This window comes from Sciurus vulgaris, assembly GCF_902686455.1.
Source record: "Sciurus vulgaris genome assembly, chromosome: 12".
NCBI classification, from domain to species: domain Eukaryota; kingdom Metazoa; phylum Chordata; class Mammalia; order Rodentia; family Sciuridae; genus Sciurus; species Sciurus vulgaris.
The window spans coordinates 28,498,548-28,518,965 of record NC_136473.1 but is presented as its reverse complement, the minus strand read 5'-3'; the positions used below and the strand labels follow the sequence as shown (position 1 = coordinate 28,518,965).

At 37.5% G+C, this 20,418-nt stretch overlaps 1 protein-coding gene across 1 annotated transcript in view; it reads left to right on the top strand.

Annotated features, from left to right (window-relative positions):
* Positions 1-20,418, top strand: part of TMEM236 (transmembrane protein 236) — a 72,113-nt gene that overhangs the window by 44,015 nt on the left and 7,680 nt on the right. The window contains exons 2-3 of the mRNA XM_079108219.1: positions 1,547-1,619; positions 5,098-5,239. Of these exons, the coding sequence (XP_078964345.1) occupies positions 1,547-1,619; positions 5,098-5,239 (215 nt within the window). The remainder of the gene's footprint in view (positions 1-1,546; positions 1,620-5,097; positions 5,240-20,418) is intronic.

The following is a 20,418-nucleotide window of genomic DNA, read 5'->3' as shown; positions in this document are numbered from 1 at the left end:
TGTTTCAAATCATGTTCTGGCAGGCACATCCTAGGGTGTATGGTAGGTACTGGCCAGAACGGTATGGCAATATTTGCTATGATCTCCAGGGCTCCCACAGCAGCAAGCTGCAACCAGTGTCTCTTGCTTCAGCTCTCCACTTGCCAGTTGATTCAAACACCAGCTCAATGTGCAGCCTTTGGTTCAGTTAGGTTCAGACTGTTCTTCTACGGGAAAAACCCTTAGAACAAATGTGTCCATTGTTTTTCTGTTTCTGCTTGTTTTATTTCTCCCCTCGGTGGTGAATCATGCTGCTGCCACTACAACAGTTAACTTGGCCCCAATTTACTCTTTTTTTACCCTTTGATTAGGGCACCAAATTTTTGAGTCTCTAAGATTCTCTGACTGTCTGATTTTGAATTTCAGTGAATTCCCTCTCTCACCCACCTCACTGAGAAACAGCACTCCTGCTACATGAATCCCCAGCTGTGGACCAAGTGGAAATGTAGCTTTCCTCTACTCTGTCCTCTACCATCTTGATGCCTCACTTAGAGAGCTATGTATTGCAGGACCATGGGTCTGGACTCACACAAAGGAGCAAAGCTACCAATTTCGAATCCCATCACAACTGGTGTTAGCCTTGTTTTGCTGGGTCTGGCTAAGAGAGAGGGCATGTTACTCTGCTAATTTTATGTCTACACCTATGGCATCTATAATGAGGCAAGGACAGGGGCTGCATGATAGAATCAAGCAGACATTGTTAGCAAATTGAAAGCATTCAACAATTCCTATTATTTAAGACATTATAATGTAATTAACATAAATATAATTAACATAAAAAATGTATTTAAGAAAAAAGATGGTAAATATTTCATCATAAAAAACTTTTGAATTGTCTTCTCATAAATTAATGAAGCCAAACACCATTTTTGGATATAGTATTATAGTCAGTATATCTGTCACTATTTGATTCTTTGATTAATTTATCATATAAGGTTTCAGAAGTGATTCAAAAACAAATTTGAAAAGTTAGTCATTTTTACATATGTGTAACTTTTTTTCTTTTCTTAGGCTACAGTAAAAAAAAAATCCAAATGTTTTTCCTTTAAGTGATCTTTAAGTTTCTAATAGTTTATCATTCCTAAGTGTAATTTCTAGAAATTAGTTTTACCACATGGAATACATTCTTGCTGGAGAAAGTTATGCTGCTGTCCTTTTTTTCAATCGGTCACCAGAACTGGTTTGTCCTCTTGGGTAGGTTTTGAAATAATGAATTACGGAAATGTTAAATGTCATTTGATTTGTGCTTTGAAGCTTTCAGTTTATCGTTTGCTAGTTGTTTGAATTGTTTGGAAATCTGTCTCCCCTTTGCTTGAGAAAATAATTCTGTTTTTTGCACGTGTTCCTTTTTGCCATACTCAAACATTTGGGAAATGGAAATAGGGAAGCAGTTAGCTTCTTAGAAAAACTAAAGATGAATGGAACAGGAACTGCAAAATTAGCAAAATGTAACAGGAACTGTGGATCTGGTACATTATTGCTTTGCTTATTTTTTCTCCTTTGCTAGGAGACCTGTTCTGATGATGTGTGTAGTACTCACCACACTTCCCAGCTTCGGCTTTTCTATAGCAGTGACCGAGGTATGGAATTTTGATTTCTTCTGCTGCAAGGTTTTGAAATTTAAAAAATTTCGTGTTCTTGGAATTTGATTGAGCAGTATATCGCTTATGTAATCTGGTCTTCTTCCAAATTACAACATGTATATATTTTAAGTAATGAGATAATTGTTACCTCTGTGGTCGTAGAGGGGAGTTTAACATTCAATTCTGTTCTAAATGGCAAGGTCCAAATGAATAACCTCTTACACTCTAAGATCTTTATTAAGCTATCCATGCCTATTATGGGCGTGCCTATAATCCCAGCAGCTCAGGAGGCTGAGACAGAAAGATCCAAGGTTTGAAGCCAGCCTCAGCAATTTAGTAAGGCTGTAAGCAACCAAGTGAGACCCTGTCTCAAAATTAAAAAATAAATAAAAAGGGCTAGGAATGTGGCTCAGTGGTTAAGTACCCTTGGGTTCAATTCCTGAAAAAAAAGAAAAGAAAAATATATATTCATGGACAAATGCTTTGCACGTGATGTCTACTTGAAAATGACATTATGTTTTGACTAAATAAGGCTTCAAAAGGACTTCAATGAGCACCCACAGGGCAGGAATATTATAAGGAATACTTGTAGGCTGCAAAAACTTTATTTTATCCAAGAAGGTCAAAGAGGAATGCTCTACTAATCTTATTAACTTGCAAGTTGTTGAGAAATAGGAAGGGAGTAGCTTGGGAAGTTTCCAAGAGCTTTACAAATTCACTTTACAACTTTCTAAGGAAAACCACTGTCATAAAATGATGGTATATCTGGAGTTTGATGGCCCTTTTTGGTTCATTTCTATGATGTATCTCCCCCCCCCCCCTTACCTATTTTTCTTTCCTTTTTTTCTTACACTTTCACTGAGTTATAACAAACAGAAATGTTCACAAAACATAAAATGTACCATAGCCATGTAACACACAAAGCAAACCCTGGTGCAAGAAATATGTATATATTGGATCAAGAAAATAAACTGGTCAAGAAATAAAACTGAGCAAGCTCCACCCCCATGCTCCTCTCAATGATGCCTGTTCCTTCCTCCCCAAGGGTAACTTCTACTACCGAAGTTTGTCTCTTTTTGAATTATTTTTTAATGGAAAATCAAATTATATGTCATATATATATGCACATATGATCTCTGTTTATATTATTTTGTGACATATATATGATCTTATATATAATACAAATTATGGTTGACTTATTTTATTCAAAAATATGATTGAGAGAGTCATCCATGTTTTTTAAATATATTTTTTATTAGAGCATCATAATTACACATAGTAATTGGGTCACCCATTTTTTTAAATGTAACTAGTTTATTGCTGTTGAATATTTAATTTTATGAAGATATTACAGTTTGCTGGGCACGGTGGTGCATGCCTATCATCCCAGGGGCTTGGGAGGTTGAAGCAGGAGGATTGCAAGTTCAAAGTCAGCCCCAGCAACTTAGCGAGATCCTAAGCAACTCAGTGACACTGTTTCTAAATAAAACACACAGAAAAGGACTGGGGATGTGGCTCAGTGGTTAAGTGCCCCTGAGTTCATCCCCTGGTACCAAAAAAAAAAAAAAAAAAAATTACAGTCAATAAATGAATGAATGAATAACATAGTGCTGGGCATCACAGCCAAGCCTCAGCCCAATATTTCAAGTCATTTATCAGTTCTACTCTTTTTTTTTTTTTTGGTACCAGGTATTGAACTCAGAGGTACTCAACCACTGAGCCATGTTCCCAGACCTATTTTGTATTTTATGTAGAGCAAGGGTCTTAGCGCCTCACCATTGCTGAGTCTGGTATTGAATTGGCAATCTTCCTTCCTTAACCTCCCAAGTCACTAAGATGACAGGCATGCACCACTGTACACGGCTATCAGCTTTACTCTTTGTGTCCAAGTTGTTTTCAGTTTTGGCGATTACAAATAATGCCACTGTGGACATCGCTAAACAATTGTTTTGTACACATGAGCACATATTTCATTTGATTCAATTTATGGAAGTAAAACTGATGGGTCATAAGATTTTCGAATGTTCAATTTGAAAACTAGTGCCAAACTAGTTTCCAAAGAGATTTTTACAGTACAGAACCCACTAACAAAGAATGAGCATTCCTGTTGCTACGCATGCTTTCTAACATTTTAATTGATTTACTATTCAGTTACAATGCCTTTGTTGATTATGTTTTGTACTCTTGACTTCATATCTTATTGATATCTTTTGATGAACAGATGTTTCTAACTTAAAAATAGTCCAATTTATCAGTTTCTTTCCTTTATGAATAATGCTTCTGGTCACTTATTTGAGATGATTTTGTTGTATTGTAAATCTGAACCTCAAAGTCATAAACATATTCCCCCATCTTATATTTTAGAGGTTGTGTTGCTTTTCCATTCTCTTTTAGACTAACAATTCATCTGAAACTGATTTTTGTATAGGTTGTGTCCTGGAGAGCCAAATTTTATTTTATTTTTTTTCTAAATGACATCCAATGGACTAAGCACCATCTAGTAAAGTCCGTCCTTCCCACGTTTCTCTGCAGCCTTGCCTTTGATATGAGATGCACAAACACATAACCTGTTCTGTCACATTGCCCACTTTTTAATTCCTGTGCTAACAAACACCACACTGTCTTAATTCTTATAGCTTTATAATGGTTCTGCATAAGCAGAAGAATAGATCTTCCTATCTTCCTTTTCTTCTGGAGTTTCTTTCCCTTTATATTTCCACATAAATTTTACAATGCTTATTATTTTCCACAAAAATTCAAATATTGAGTTTGCATTCAATGATAAAAATTTTTAAAAGCTTTTTCTTTTAACTCTTTGTCATTGGTATTTAGAAATAATTCATCCATTCTGAAGAATTTTCTCCATGTATAATCTTATAGTCTCTGAATAATAATACCTGTTTTTCTTCATTTTAAATACTTACCCTGTTTATTTCTTTCTCTCATTGCACTAAGACCTCCAGTACAATGCTGTCTAGAAATGGTTATGGTAGCATCAGAGGGAAAATTTTCAAAATTTCATCAACGATGTGATGCTTACTAAGGGCTTTTTGTAGGTACCTTCAACAGATGAAGGAAGAAAGCCAAGTTGAGTTCACCTGGGCTCTCCCTCTTTGGAAGATCTTAAAGGCCAACATTTGCCCCCTAACTCTCTGGGGCTGGATTCTCAGAAGCACTCTTTAGTAGAGGAGTTGGAAGGATTACCCATTCCACCATTACTGGGAACCGGCTATATTTTTGCATGCATTTACTAAGCTTCACTTACAATGAAAAACTCTTCCATTTATGTGAACCCTTATTCCCTCTTAGGAAATGGTTCAAAACCTTTTAAAACTTGAGAAGCTTACAACCAAAGTTTAAATTTTTCATCAAATGTATTTATAATTAATTTAGCACTGCCAGCAGACTATGGAAAGAATGTTGAATAAGGAAAGCACAGTCATTGAATAAGTCTAATTGATTTTTCTAAAAACAGGTTCAAAAGAACATCAATGGCTCTGCTGATTTATTACCTGATGCCTTACCTGATCTGCCAGTGTCCCTGGTTCTGTTATCCTTGATCTTGGTTGATATTATTGAAAAAATCAGGATATATCCTCTCAGAGGAAGTGAAGAGAGTAAGTATTCTCCAGAATATGAATATTTTTAAAAGTTTGATATATTTTTCACCTTTCCTCCACACTGTTTTCTGATTACATGTTCAATGATACCTTATCTTGGGGTTAACATTACTGATAAGATTGAAAATGAAACTATCTGAACATAACTATTTTTAAACCTCTTTGGTAGTCAGTTATTCTTATTTCTTGTTTGCATATTGGTATTACTGACACCTAAATAAATCCGCCAAATATTTAATGCCAAACACTTTAGTAGTTATCCTAGCAAGGAAATTATCTGGTTATTGAAGACTTATTTATTTTTTTCTAGGAACTACTTAAATCCTTGAGTTTAGATGAATTAAAAAGTAGCTCAGATACCTTTGCTATGGGAATCACTATGATGTCCTAAAAAATTATGCGTTTTTAGTTGTGGATTATACAAAAATCAAAGATCACACTAATAAAACCAAGATACACCATATTCCTCCAAAGTGGTCAGTTGAAATTTAAAATGTGCGATTTGTTAACTGCATGTTTTGTTTATTCAGTCATCAATTTCTTTAGCTTTCATTTAATTTCATGTCGTAGTGTGTATACTATTTATATTGCTTGGCTAAGCTTTTGTCATGTTTTTGTCTCAGCACTGGGCACATATTGTAAGATCACTTCCTGATGGGGTGGATGGAGTGACTTACAGAAGAATACTTGGGAGTGACACGGTAACTACTAGAGCCAGTCAATCATTTATGGGTCATGCACCACCACCCTTTCACTATCACTTGAACCACCAAATGAAAGCAAAACTGAATTAGAGGCCACCAGGGAAACTGAGCCTCTCATTTTGCACTTTGTCCTTGGGTGGGAGATATGGGCTGTTATATTTAAAATGTCACAGGTGAACTGGTGTTGTGGTTCCATGGTAGCATGCTCACCTAGCACTCGTGAGACCCTGGGTTTGCTCCTTACCACCACATAAAAATAAAATAAAGGTATTGTGCCTACGTACGACTAAATATATGTGTGTGTGTATATATATATATATATATATATATATATATATATATATGTATATAATGGCACAGGTGACAAGGAGGTAAGATTGCAGTCAGCCTCTCCCTCCCCTCATTGAGGAAAAAGTACTTCCAAGTTACCCCTGTTCTCCAGAGCCAAGTATATTTGTCTTAAACTGAAGAGATTTGGGGATCTCTAAATCCTTTAATTCATCTCTTGGCTCCTTAAAACCAAAAAATCATTTTGAAAATGGACTGTGTTTGATGAGTGTGTTTGCCATATTAATCTGAACCCTCTGTCCAAGGCAAAAGTTCTCTTTAAAAAAATGCACACTTTTTGGAGAATAAATTAAGGGTGCTTTATTTTAGATAGTGATGAATTGGATTTTTTTTAATTAAAATATTTTTTTATTTTTACAGACACATTTTGATTCATTGTACACAAATGGGGTACAACTTTTCATTTCTATGGTTGTACACAATGTATATTCACGCCATTCATGTAATCATACCTATACTTAGGGTAATACTGTCTGTTTTATTCTACTGTTTTTCCATCCCCATCCCCCTACCCCCCACCCCCTTTTCCTCTACACCCTCCAAAGTTCCTTCATTCTTCTCTTCCCCCCATTACCCCCACTGTTATATACTGTTATGCACTTATCAGAGAAAACATTCAGCCTTTGGTATTTTGGGCTTGGCTTATTTCATTTAGCATGATATTTTCCAACTTCATCCATTTACCAGCAAATGCCATAATTTTATTGTTCTTTATGGCTGAGTAATATTCCATTTTATATATATATATATATATATATATATATATATACACATATACACACACACACCACAGTTTCTTTATCCTTTCTTCAATTGAAGGGCATCTTGGTTGGGTCCACAAGCTAGCTATTGTGAATTGAGCTGCTATGAATATTGATGCGACTGCATCACTGTAGTATGCTGATTTTAAGTCCTTTGGGTATAAACCGAGGAGTGGGATAGCTGGGTCAAATGGTGGTTCCATTCCAAGCTTTCTGAGGAATCTCCATACTGCTTTCCAGAGTGGCTGTACCAATTTGCAACTCCACCAGCAATGTGTGAGTGTGCCTTTTCCCCCACATCCATGCCAACACATTATTGCTTGTGTTCTTGACAATAGCCATTCTAATTGGAGTTAGATGAAATCTTAGGGTGGTTTTAATTTGCATTTCTCTAATTACCTGGGATGCTGAGCACTTCTTCATATATTTGTTGATCACCTCTATATCTTCTGTGAAGTGTCTGCCCCTTTCCTTAACCCATTTATTGATTGGGTTCTTTGTATTTTGGGTGTAAATTTTTTTAACTTCTTTATAAACTTTGGAGATGAGTGCTCTGTCTGAAGTGTGTGTGGAAAAGATTTTCTCCCACTCTGTAGGCTCTCTTTTCACATTGTTGATTGTTTCCTGTGCTGAGAAGAAAACTTTTTAGTTTGAATCTATCCCATTTATTGATTCTGCTTTTATTTCTTGGGCTATGGGGGTCTTGTTAAGGAAGTCTGGTCCTAAGCCAACATGATGGAGATTCGGACCTACTTTTTTCTATTTGGTGAAGGGTCTCAGTTCTAATTCCTAGATCTTTGATCCATTTTGAGTTGAGTTTTGTACAGGGTGAGATATAGGGGTTTAGTTTACTGCATATGGATTTCCAGTTTTCCCAGAACCATTTGTTGAAGAGGCTATCTTTTCTCCATCGTAAGTTTTTGGCACTCTTGTCTAGTATAAGGTTACTGTACTTATGTGGGTATGTCTCCGTGTCTTCTATCCTGTATCATTGGTCTACCTGTGTATTTTGGTGCCAATACCATGCGTTTTTTTTTTTACTATTGCCTTATAGTAGAGTTTAAGGTCTGGTATAGTGATACCTCCTGTATCACTCTTCCTGCCCAGGATTGCTTTGGCTATTCTGGGTCTTTTGTTCTTCCAGATGAATTTCACAATTACTTTTTCTGTATCTATGAGAAATCTCATAGGGATTTTAATTGGAATTTCATTAAATCTGTATAGTGCTTTGGAAATATGGCCATTTTGATAATATTAATTATGCCTATCCAAGAACATGGGAGATCTTTCCACCTTCTAAGGTCTTCCTGCATGTCTTTCTTCAATGTTTTGTACTTTTCATTGTAGAGATCTTTTACCTCTTTGGTTAGATTGATTCCCAAGTATTTTATTTTATTTTTTTTGAGGCTATTGCTAATGGAGTTGTTTTCCTCATTTCATTTTCAGATGTTTCATCGCTTATTTATAAAAATGCTTTAGATTTATGTGTGTTGATTTTATAACCTGCTATTTTGCTGAATTCATTGATGAGGTCTAGAAGTTTTCTGGAGGAGTTTTTTTGGATCCTCTAAATATAGAATCATGTCATCAGCAAATAGTGACAGCTTAAGTTGCTCTTTTGCTATTCATATCCCTTTAATTTCTTTAGTCTGCCTAATTGCTCTGGCTAGTATTTCAAGGACAATGTTGAATAGAAGTGGTGAAAGAGGACATCCTTGTCTTGTTCCCATTTTTAAAGTGATCACTTTCAGTTTTTCTCCATTAAGAATGATGTTGGCCATGGGCTTAGCATAAATAGCCTTTACAATGTTCAGGTATGTTCCTACGATCCCTATTTTTTCTAGTGTTTTGAGCATGAAGGGGTGTTGCATTTTCTCAAACGCTTTTTCTGTGTCAATTGAAATAACCATATGATTCTTATCCTTAAGTCTATTGACATGACAGATTACGTTTATTGATTTACAGATGTTAAACCATCCTTGCATTCCAGGGATGAACCCCACTTGATCGTGGTGCACAATTTTCTTAATATGTTTTTGGATATGGTTTGCCAGTATTTTGTTAAGGATCTTTGCATCTGTATTCATCAAGGATATTGGTCTAAAATTTTCTTTCCTTGATGTGTCTTTGCCTGGTTTGGGTATGAGGGTGATATTAGCTTCATAGAATGAGTTTGGTAGGGTTCCCTCCTTTTCTATTTCCTGGAATACTTTGAGAAGTATTGGTATGAGTTCTTCTTTGAATGTCTTATAGAACTCAGCTGAGAATCCGTCTGGTCCTGGGCTTTTCTTGGATGGTAGATTTTTAATGACTTCTTCTATTTCATTGCTTGATATTGATCTGTTTAAATTGTGTATGTCCTCCTGGTTCAGTTTGGGAGGAGCATATGTCTCTAGAAATTTATCAATGTCTTTGGTATTTTCTATTTTGTTGCAATATAGATTTTCAAAGTAGCTTCTCATTATGGTATGTATCTCAGTGGTGTCTGTTGTGATATTTCCTTTTTCATCACAAATTTTAGTAATTTGAGTTTTCTCTCTTTGTTAGTGTGGCTAAGGGTTTGTCTATTTTGTTTACTTTTTCAAAGAACCAACTTTTTGTTTTGTCAATTTTTTGAATAGTTTCTTTTGTTTCAATTTCATTGATTTCAACTCTGATTTTTAATTATTTCCTGTCTTCTACTACTTTTGCTGTTATTCTGTTCTTCTTTTTCTAGGGCTTTGAGCTGTAATGTTAGGTCATTTAGTTGTTGACTTTTAATTCTTTTCTGGAATGTGCTCCACGCAATGAATTTTCCTCTTAGTATTGCTTTTATAGTGTCTCAGAGATTTTGATATGTTGTATCATTGTTCTCATTGACCTCTAAGAACTTTTTTATCTCCTCCCTGATGTTTTCTGTTATCCATGTTTCATTCAATATTACATAGTCTCCAGGTGTTGGAGTAATTTCTGTTTTTTATTTTGTCATCGGTTTCTAATTTCATTCCATTATGATCTGATAGAACACAAGGCAGTATCTCTATTTTGTTGCATTTCCAAAGGGCCACTTTGTGGCATAACATATGGTCTATTTTTGAGAAGGTTCCATGTGCTGCTGAGAAGAAAGTGAATTCACTTGTTGATGGATGGAATATTCTATATATGTCTATTAGGTCTAGGTTATTAATTGTGTTATTGAATTCTATGGTTTCTTTGGTTGGTTTTTGTTTGGAAGATCTATCCAGTGGTGACAGTGGTGTGTTAAAGTCACCCGGAATTATTGTGTTGTGGTCTATTTGATTCCTGGAATTAAGAAGGATTTGTTTGATGTACATGAATGCACCATTGTTTGGGGTATAAATATTTATGATCATTATGTCTTCCTGATTTATGGTTCCCTTAAGCAATATAAAATGTCCTTCTTTAACCCTTCTGACTAACTTTGGTTTGAAGTCCACTTTATCTGAAATAAGGATGGAAACCCCTGCTTTTTTTACTGAGTCATGTGTGTGGTAGGTTTTTTCCCATCCTTTCACCTTTAGTCTGTGGATGTCTTTTTCTATGAGATGAGTCTCTTGCAGGCAGTATATTGTTGGGTCTTTCTTTTTAATCCATTCTGCCAGTCTATGTCTTTTGATTGATGAGTTTAGGCCATTAATGTTCAGGGTTATATTGAGATATGATTTGTATTCCCAGTCATTTGGGCTTATTTTTGTTTCTTAACTTGACTTGTTTTGTCCTTTGAATGGATTTTTCTTTAAGGTAGTTCCTCCCTTTGGTGACCTACATTGTTGTTTTTCATTTCCTCCTCATGGAATATTTTGTTGAGAACATTCTGTAGCGCAGGGTTTCTATTAGTAAATTCTTTTAACTTTTGTTTATCATGGAAGGATTTTATTTCATCTTCAAATCTGAAGGTTAGTTTTGCTGGGTATAGGATTCTTGGTTGGCAACCATGTTCTTTCAGAGCTTGAAATATATTGTTCTAGGCCCTTCTAGCTTTTAGAGTCTGGGCTGAGAAATCTGCTGATATCTGTATTGTTTTCCCCCTATATGTAATCTGATGCTTTTCTCTCACAGCCTTCAAAATCCTATCTTTATTTTGAATGTTAGGCATTTTCATTATAATGTGCCTTGGTGTGGATCTGTTATGATTTTGTGTATTTGGTGTTCTGTAAGCCTCTTATATTTGATTTTCCATTTCATTCTTCAGGTTTGGGAAATTTTCTGATATTATTTCATTGAATAGGTTGTTCATTCCTTTGGTTTGTAAATCTGTGCCTTCCTCAATCCCAATAATTCTTAAATCTGGTCTTTTCATGATGTCTCATAGTTCTTGGTGATTCTGTTCATGATTTCTTACCATCTTCTCTGTTTGGGCAACTTTATTTCCAAGATTGAATATTTTGTCTTCATTGTCTGAGGTTCTATCTTCCAAGTGGTCTAGTCTTTTGGTGATGCTTTCCATTGAGTTTTTTATTTGGTTTATTGTTTCTTTCATTTCAAGGATTTCCATTTTTTTGTTTGTTTGTTTTGTTCTGTTTTGTTTGAGAATCTCTATCTCTTTGTTGAAATGATCCTTTGCTTCCTGCAGTTGGTCTTTCAACTGCTTATTGGTATTATCATTCATTGCCTGCATTTGCTCTCTTATCTCATCCTTTGCTTCACGAATCATCTTCATCATGTATAATCTGAAGTCCCTTTCTGACATTTCTTCTACCATACTGTCATTGGATTCTATTACTATAGAATATAGGTTTGTTTGGATCATTTTCTTCCCTTGTTTTTTCATGTTGTTCATGTATCTTCCCCTCTAGCAGTTCAGATCTGGGGTATTGCAGATTTCCCCCTATAGGCTTATAGTGGCCCTATATGTTTCCAAAACCCTTTCTTTAAGGGGAGATAACTATTAGCAGTGCCCAATTCAGACACTATGCAATCCTAGACCAAATAGCTCCTATGAAGACAATAACAAAATTGTCATAATAAACAGAATGAGTTAAAATATTATCTTCAATAGAACAAACAGATTTGCAATAAGGTCTGCAGTTTCTAATGGAGGACAAAGAGGATGCAGAGGGATGTAGAATGTGGCTGTTAATGGGATAAGAAAAGAATATATAGAGGTCCTAGATAATAGAAAGAGTGAGAGTATAATCAAAAGAAGTTGGTTGTTAGCATGCAAAAAGGGAGAAAGAGACTCTGCGGGAGCAGGTAAACAAAAGGAAAAGAGAGCAAAAAAAGTAAACAAAAACTAAACATTTTTCAATAAGGAGAAAAAAGAAAATCTACTCTATAGGAGTCATAAAGTATTCAAACCTCCCAGTCTTTAGTAGCTTGATGCATGAGAGGTACCTGACAATAAGCTTCAAGTCTCTAGCAGGCGTCTCATGATGGAATTTGCCCCACCTAAAGATTGGAGCTAAGGCTTCCAGGATTATCCAAGATGGCTGCTCTGGCTTCCATATGTGTTGGCAAGTGGGGAGCTGCTGCTCAGGGTGTGGCCGTGGTCAGGCAAGGGTCCTGGAGTTGGGGTGTAGTCGATCTGGTTGCGGGATCCTGGAGGCGCGGTGCAATCAGTCGGTCTGGGGGTCCTGATGGCAGGGAGCAGTCAGTCGATGAGAGGGCCCCGGAGGCAGGGAATGATCCGTCGGGCTGAGGGACCTGGTCAGTCCGGCCGGGGGTCCTATGGGGCCTGCCTATTGTCTCAAAATGGTGGCAGGCACGTGTAATCAAACCTGCAGGTACCGTAACAGTGAACTTCTGGGCAACAGCAGGCTGCTGGCACTCCACTGGCGGTTGGCGGTTAGTTTGCTGACTGGTATTGGATGATCGGGAGGTGAACCTCGGGTGGTGGATGATGGATAGGTGTAAGGCAGGTGATGGACAGCAAGAGGCAGGCAAATGGCAGATGATAAATGCCTGACAGTGAGCAATCTGCACTCAAAAATGGCTTCCATATGCTGGCAGACTGCAGGTGATCACAGTAAACAAATGGGGTAAACAGCAGGGGATTGATAGGCAGCAAAAACTGCTTCACCTCTGCTTGAAACCCGAGTTATGGAGCGACAAGGAATGCAGCCTCCCTCTAGTCTGCCATCTTGGATCCTCCGAGTTGGATTTTTAAAGGGAATTTTTCCAGCAGTAAGGATGACAATAAGAATCAAAATAAAGGATTTCAAAGAAGTTGGTCTTGGATGAAGATTCAAGAACATCTTGTATAATATTATTTTAAGGTTCTCCTTTTTGAGTTCTGTTCTGCCCAAATGTAGGAGGATTAATTAATACATGGTTTAATCATTCCACTAGAAAAACTTTTTCAAAATACCTTTGTCAATATTAAGTGTACATATATATAATTTTGATGCAAACTTTCAACTCAGTTTCTTACACTCATTTTAACATGCATGTTACTATAATAAATTGTGTGAATTTTGAATCCATGGGGTATTGTCATTTATCCCCAGAACTTAATATGAAGGAACCTAAGCAAGTCTGCTCTAAATATGGTGTCACTCCAAGTAGTACTTCGGCATCAAAGAAATGGGGTAGGAATGGATGGTAAATGAGGTTTAGAAAATTTGGAGAAAGTAAGTACATTTTGTGCTCTGTCCAGATAATTTGAAATACATGCATGTCTGTTGGTTTGTAGCAGTTTTGACTTTATACTATATGAAACTAAGGTAATCTAAAATGCTTGGATTTATGAATACTTGCATCCTCCTTACCAACTTAATTCAAAGCTACATTTTGATCTCTGTGTAGCTTTTCCTTTTCCAATTCTTAAATAAAATTATTCTCTACATTATTCTATACATGAAATATACAGAATCATGGAATCCTTCCTACTAACTTGGAATAGAAAGTTACCTATTGGATGGACCAATATTACCACTGGAAATACCTCAGTATCAAGTGATTACCATGCCAGTTTCTGAGTGCATCCTTTCCTATCTGTGATAACTTCACAGATACACACGGTGCCTAATAATATCAATCCCCAGTAATGTAAACAAATGACAAGAATAGAATGTACAGCTTGACTGGGTCCCCTCTTACTGGTCTGAGGGTACAAATGCATCCACCTCAACATTTCCATCTGAAGTTTGCTAGCTGAGTTCCAACCTCTTAAAGACAGGACTTGCATCTCCTCTTCCTCTCCCATCTTGTTGCTGTTCCTGTTTTAAATCCAGATTGGTGGTGGGTCTCCCGTGTTTAGGCTGCCGAATGTCCAGTTGCTCCTGTTTTACTATTAGCTGCCATTCTGGTGCAGAGAACTCTGTGTGCTGCTTCCCACCATGCCTGCTAGAGTCTCTGCCCTCAACAGGTTAGTCCTGTGGTTGTCTTTGGGATATGACTTGATGCTTTATAGACTGATTACTTTTCTTCTGCCAGTTGGAATGTTGATTTCTTTCCACTGAATTCTACTTTTCTGGAGATGTTTCAGAGACTACTTTTGTTTGGAAACACAGTCTTTTATCCCCAGAAAGTACAAGTACCAACAGATTACCTGTTGATTTCAAGTAATGGCCATTCTTCTCCACTGGGAATTGCCATCTCTCCTCCTACCCACAGATCTTGTGGCTGAGTCTACTGAGCCAGACTCCTTCTTTTGAGGGGTTCTCTCCCCCTACCCATTGGGGCACTCACATTTTCTCCTCACATGAGGCATTCCTGTATTGTCTGAACCCTCGGTCATGGTCACCATTAGATTCTTCTCCCTTGCCACTACCTGGATTCCTCAACCCCCATATAAACCAGCAGATACAAACAGACCCATCATGAAGGTGTCCATGGCTAGGATGGGAGTTTTCAGTCCTACCTATGGGACTTACTTAAATAGTATTCATAGCCCAGCTTGGACACCATGCTACAAAATGATATAATAGAAAATCTAGTTAAACTCTATGTGGCCACAGGGGGAGCAGAGTTTAATTTTTTCTATAGTATTAGAGGTCAGAAAAAACTCAAGTGGGGATCTGGGGTTTGTAGGAGTTGTAGGTGAACATGGTGAAGAAAGCTTTCAACATCAAAGGAAGGTTGCACCTCAAGGAACTCAGGTGTGCACATAGCAGAAGGGTGTGTTTGCGAAGTACAAATAACTTCAGCTGGATATCACACCCTGAATCAACAAAACTATTGCCGCAATGGAAATGACTTTCTTAAAGCCAACTGCTATTTGTTTATTAAACTATCATTTGGGAACCTAAGAGGCTGCTATCAGGAGCTACTGTGAAAACCTGGGTGGAAGGAAATAGTGGAAGCGGGGGAGGTTGAACTGGGGTCTCTAGAAGATCCAATTTCTGCTTCAACCAGATTCAGAATATTAAGATTTCACTTGAAATACAAATGCTAAATGTTTTAAACCCCGGTAACCTAAGGCCTTCGTTTAGAACTGCAGACAGCAATTCATTTCTTTCTTTTAGGGGAGGGTTCTAGGGATTGAACTCAGGGCCACTCGACCACTGAGCCACATCCCCAGCCCTAGTTTGTATTTTGTTTAGAGACCGGGCTAAGGCAGTACTCATGTCTAGGGCAGTGTCATAGGGTAGTGGCCCACTCTTTACCTCTCTGGTCTAGCTCTCTGGGAGTGGTGACTTTGCAAATTGCTCTGGGCATATTCAACTCTGCTGGTACAGTAGGCCCATTGTGGTGGCCTCTACCACCTAGGAGGCACAACACGTATGAAAAACTCAGAACTTTTTAACATGCCATTTTGAATTGTCTTATTTTTAGTATTCTATTTTTCTAAAAGGATACATATCCATTTTCATAGAAATAAAAAAAGGGAAATTGACCATAAGCCTATAATCCAGATTTATAATTAACAGCATCTTGTATATTGTTCAGCTAATGGATTTATAACTCTTTTTCCTTTACAATATGTAGGTAAGTGTCATTCTTGTTATTACATTATCATCCCCTGCATCATTTTTATTGGTCAAATAATATTCCATCATATTAGTGAATCATGATATCTTCAGCTAATCCTCTCTTGCTGGACACATTTGTTCTGGTTTTAAGCATTGCCATTGCAGAAGGGCAAGGTACGGTTAGAATGAGTAAGGACATGTGTGTGTGAGTTTAAAATGAGTAAGGCCATGTGTGGTTGAGTTGGGGAGGGGAGAGAAGTCACGGACAGAGCACATACATGTATCAGAAGGTGCAGGTGGTCTGTGTTTAAAGGGACCCTGTGCTGTGTTTAGGAGCCAGAAACCACTCAGAGGTGACTGGCCAAAAAGAAGCTGGGGATCGAGAGAGTTAACTGCTACTGGAAAAGAGCCGAATGATATCAGGACGATGACTGCAGAGTGTCCTCAGAAGACCTAGAGCATCTGCTCATGCCCAGACTTCTTGGCAACAATGCTGCCAGAAGAAAGTGACTATTATGGACTGGCTGCACATGCAAAGAAATATAGAAGGGGCTCCTCAGGGGATTGTATGAACCTTACGGTGTGGCAAGAGTGATCTGGCTATGTTAGAGCTCACTGCATAGTCGGGAGTGGCTTGCTAGAGATGAAGTCAACAGGCTATTTGAGTGGAAAATCTCAGCACTTGCAAAGGGGATGGTTTCCACTGTCACAGTGAGAAGTGCCAGGTATGATGTTGGCAGGGTAAAGTTTTCAAATAAATCTGCTCACAGGGGCCCTAGTCCAGTTCCTTCTGTGCAGTTTCTTTAATACCCGAAGACTTGAGCCAAGTGCTACAAGGACCTCAGCAGCACAGATGATTATTTCCCTAGGTGAAATGCTTATGTGCAGAATTTCTGGCTCAAAGTCTACATAAGATTTTTATATACGTAATCACATTGCTTTTCCTAAAAAATAATCTAATTTACCTTCTAAATGGCAGTGTAAGAAAACACCTGCTTCTTTTCAACCTTGTAATTTATTCCATAATTATCTATGCCAATTTCATAGGCAAAATAGTATATTATTACCTTCATAGTTTGCTTTTTTAAAGTAGAAGACATGCTTAACATTTTCTCATAGGTTTATTGGCAATTTTAAATTTTTAAAAAATAAGATATTTGTGTCCTTGGTCTATTTTTCTGATGGTATATCCATTTTTTTTATTACTGATTCATGAGTTCTATAAATATTAAGGAAGTTAAGTTTTTTTTCTGTCAGATGTAGCATATATTTGAGTTATCATTAGCCTTTCAGTTTTACTGTGATGTTTTTGTTGTTGAGATTTTTAATCTCGACATAGTTTAAGCTATCAGTCTATTGGTTCGGTCTTTGATATTTTGCTTAAAAAGTCTTTATATTTTTAATGCAAGTGAAAATTATTCATCAGTTATTTTTTCAAAAAATTATATTTAAATGTTTAATGAAGAAAAGTTGAATTCTCTGTAGGGTACAAATATGTTAATTTATAAGTAACTGTTAAATTAAACATGATAATTGATTTTGTCAGTTTTTCATGGCACTGACTGAAAGACCCAACCAGAACAATTTTAGGGGAGGAAAAGTTTATTTAAGGGCTCATGATTTCAAAGGTCTCAATCCATAGACGGCAGACTCCATTCCTCGGGACTCAAGATGAGGCAGAACAGCGTGGTAGAAGAGTGTGGCGGAGGGAAGTAGCTCACATGATGATCAGAAAGCAGACAAAGAGATCTCTACTTGCCAAATACAAATGTACACCCCAAAGCCATGCCCCCAGTTCCCACCTCCTCCAGCCACACACCCCCCACTTCAGTTACCACTCAATCCCTATCAGGGGATTAATTCACTGATTGGGTTAAGACTTTCACCCCAATCATTTCTTCTCTGAACCTTCTTGCATTGTCTCACATGTGAGCTTTTGGGGGACACTTCACATCCAAACCGTAACAATAATCAATATATTAACTTGCTTGACCTGGCAAAGTTTTTCAGCTTATGCTTCCATCTTACTTCTATCCATTTCTTCCAATAACTACAATGTTTAACACAAACATAGAGTGCTTCAAAAACATCAATACCAAGCATGAACTGAATCTGGACCATTGGGGATGGGAATTGGGTACGCACAGATTTTTAAAAAGAAAATCTCATCGAATGATTCTGATTTTGTATCTCTAATTAAGGGTAGTATTTTTCACCCTTGGCTATGTATCAGGATCAACTAAGGGGCTTTAAAATGTTTTGACACCAAGGTGCATCCTCAGATATTTGAATCCTGGAAAGAGAGCCAGGCACTAGAAATTTTTACAACTCTCCAAGTGGTTTATAATCATGAAAGTAATAAGGGGGAATGGAAGTAAGCAATAGGGGGATTCACAACTAATAATGCCCTTTTTTTTTTTTTTTTTGTGAAATAGGAAGCACATTTTCTGCTGAGAACAGGAAGATGAATGATAGGGAGAGACTAACAGAATGTGGAAGCCCCTGAGCAACTGCTATGGGAGTGGAGGAAGGGTGAAGTGAGCCCTGGCCAGGGAGAGGGGTGGATGAACCAGGCTGAAGTTACAGTGGGTGTGAAACAGGAAATGGGTTCTGCCACCACGCAAGACTATGTGATTTTCTTTGGTGATAAGTAGAAATCTGGGCATTGACAGTAGCAAAGTTAGAACTAGAAAACTAATCCAGGTTTAGGATTTTGCAGGGCAGGGATGAAAGAAGAAAAAGGAGCTGTTCCTTTCTGTATTGTTTCTTCTTTGTTATGTCAAAACAGTTTGGTTTTCCTTTTTTTTTTTTTGAATGGTGCTGGGGATTGAGCCCAGGACCATACACATGCTAAGCATGTTCTCTACCCCAGCCCCCCAAAACAATTTCTTAAATGAATGGCAGTGATGATTCAAAAAAATTTTTTTAGTTGTAGGTGGACACAATACTTTCATTTTATTTATTTATTTTTTATGGGGTGCTGTGGATCAAACCCAGTGCCTCACACATGCTAGGCAAGTGCTCTACCACTGAACCATAACCACAGCCTGGCAATGATGAATTTTAATTGGGATTTAAAGTTATTCCTGAGAAATCAGGGGCCACCTGTTGACATATATGCAGGGGCTCTTAACCGTGGGTGCCCACCAGCATAACACACACATGGGAGCTCTGCCTACAGATGAGGAAAAGAGAACTTAAGATCTATAATATTTTAAAGTTCCATAAGCAATTCTGATGCCCACCCTGATAAGAACCCTAAATTATAGAAAGTATTAGGAGTTGTGACTAATATCAAGTTAAAAGTTGATAGTTCAAATCGAAATTCCTAAAAGAATTACTTTCCAGATTTTCTTGGAATGTAATATAACCAGATAGAATGCAAGAGATGTCACAAGATTAAAAGGAAAAAAAAAATGGCAGGGGCGGGGGGGGGGGGAATCTCTTTTTCTGAATAAAATGAATGGCATTTTGAGTTCCTCTTTCTTTCTTTTTAAGAAAGAGCTTATTATACAGTATGAGTCCAGTGTGAGCTAGCTTTCCATAATGTGGTGTTTTGCAATGTGTCCAGGGATTGAGAGTGAGGAACACTGTGTTCATGCCATGCCAAGAAGGGAGGGTATTTCCTTCCTTTTCCTCTCTTGGCTATGTAGAAGAAGGAAGTTTTAAAAAGTGTGTCAGTTCCAGGAGTTTTTCTTCTTCTCAAGAAAAAAGTGGCCATTTAACCAGACTAGGGCGAGAGAAGGATAGAATTTCTGATTTATACCTTCTAATGAAGTACCAGCTGTCAGGATTAGATCCATGTGCGTTGGGTCAAAACCTCTCAGGGAGGGAGCCCGATGCCAACAGACATGGGACATCAGGGGCCATCAAAGTCTTGAGTGAAGGCTCCGTTTGATTGGAATAGCTGTGCATGATTTTAACAATTTGTTATTAGATTGTGAATTTTCTCCTAAACGGGTGAAAATGAAATGTGTACAATTTTAGTTTGTACGATGAGATATTCGAGAGTGGCAGGATATTTTTGAAGTAAAAATTTCAGAAAGACTGATAGGAAAACCGGGACCTAAAAGTTCAGCATGCATGTCTCTGAAATGCTAAACCTCGATTTTTCCACTTCATTAACAACGAAGAAAAGCTTTTGGTGGCCTCAGTTTGAAATTAAAGGTCGATGATTGTTCAACATCTCGATTTTCTTGTCTTGGATCGAGGAGAGTTGATTGCTGGCATAATGTGCAGATGTCCTTGGTCATTTTTGTTTACCATTGTGTGTATATTAATAGTGGGGTCTTTTCTATAGGAACACTGTTTTTCCTGCTCTGTTTGTACTGCTATTTTAGGACACCAAGTCCCCCTTTTTCTAAGCATGTGCATGGTTTATTGTGGGTGGTAGTGATAGAATCTCTTCCTGTGAACTCACAGACAGTCTTCTTGGAATCACACATCTGCCCTTTTCTTCCCCTGCCCGATGACCTCTGGGGCGACTGTTGCCTGACAGGCTTCTGAAATGC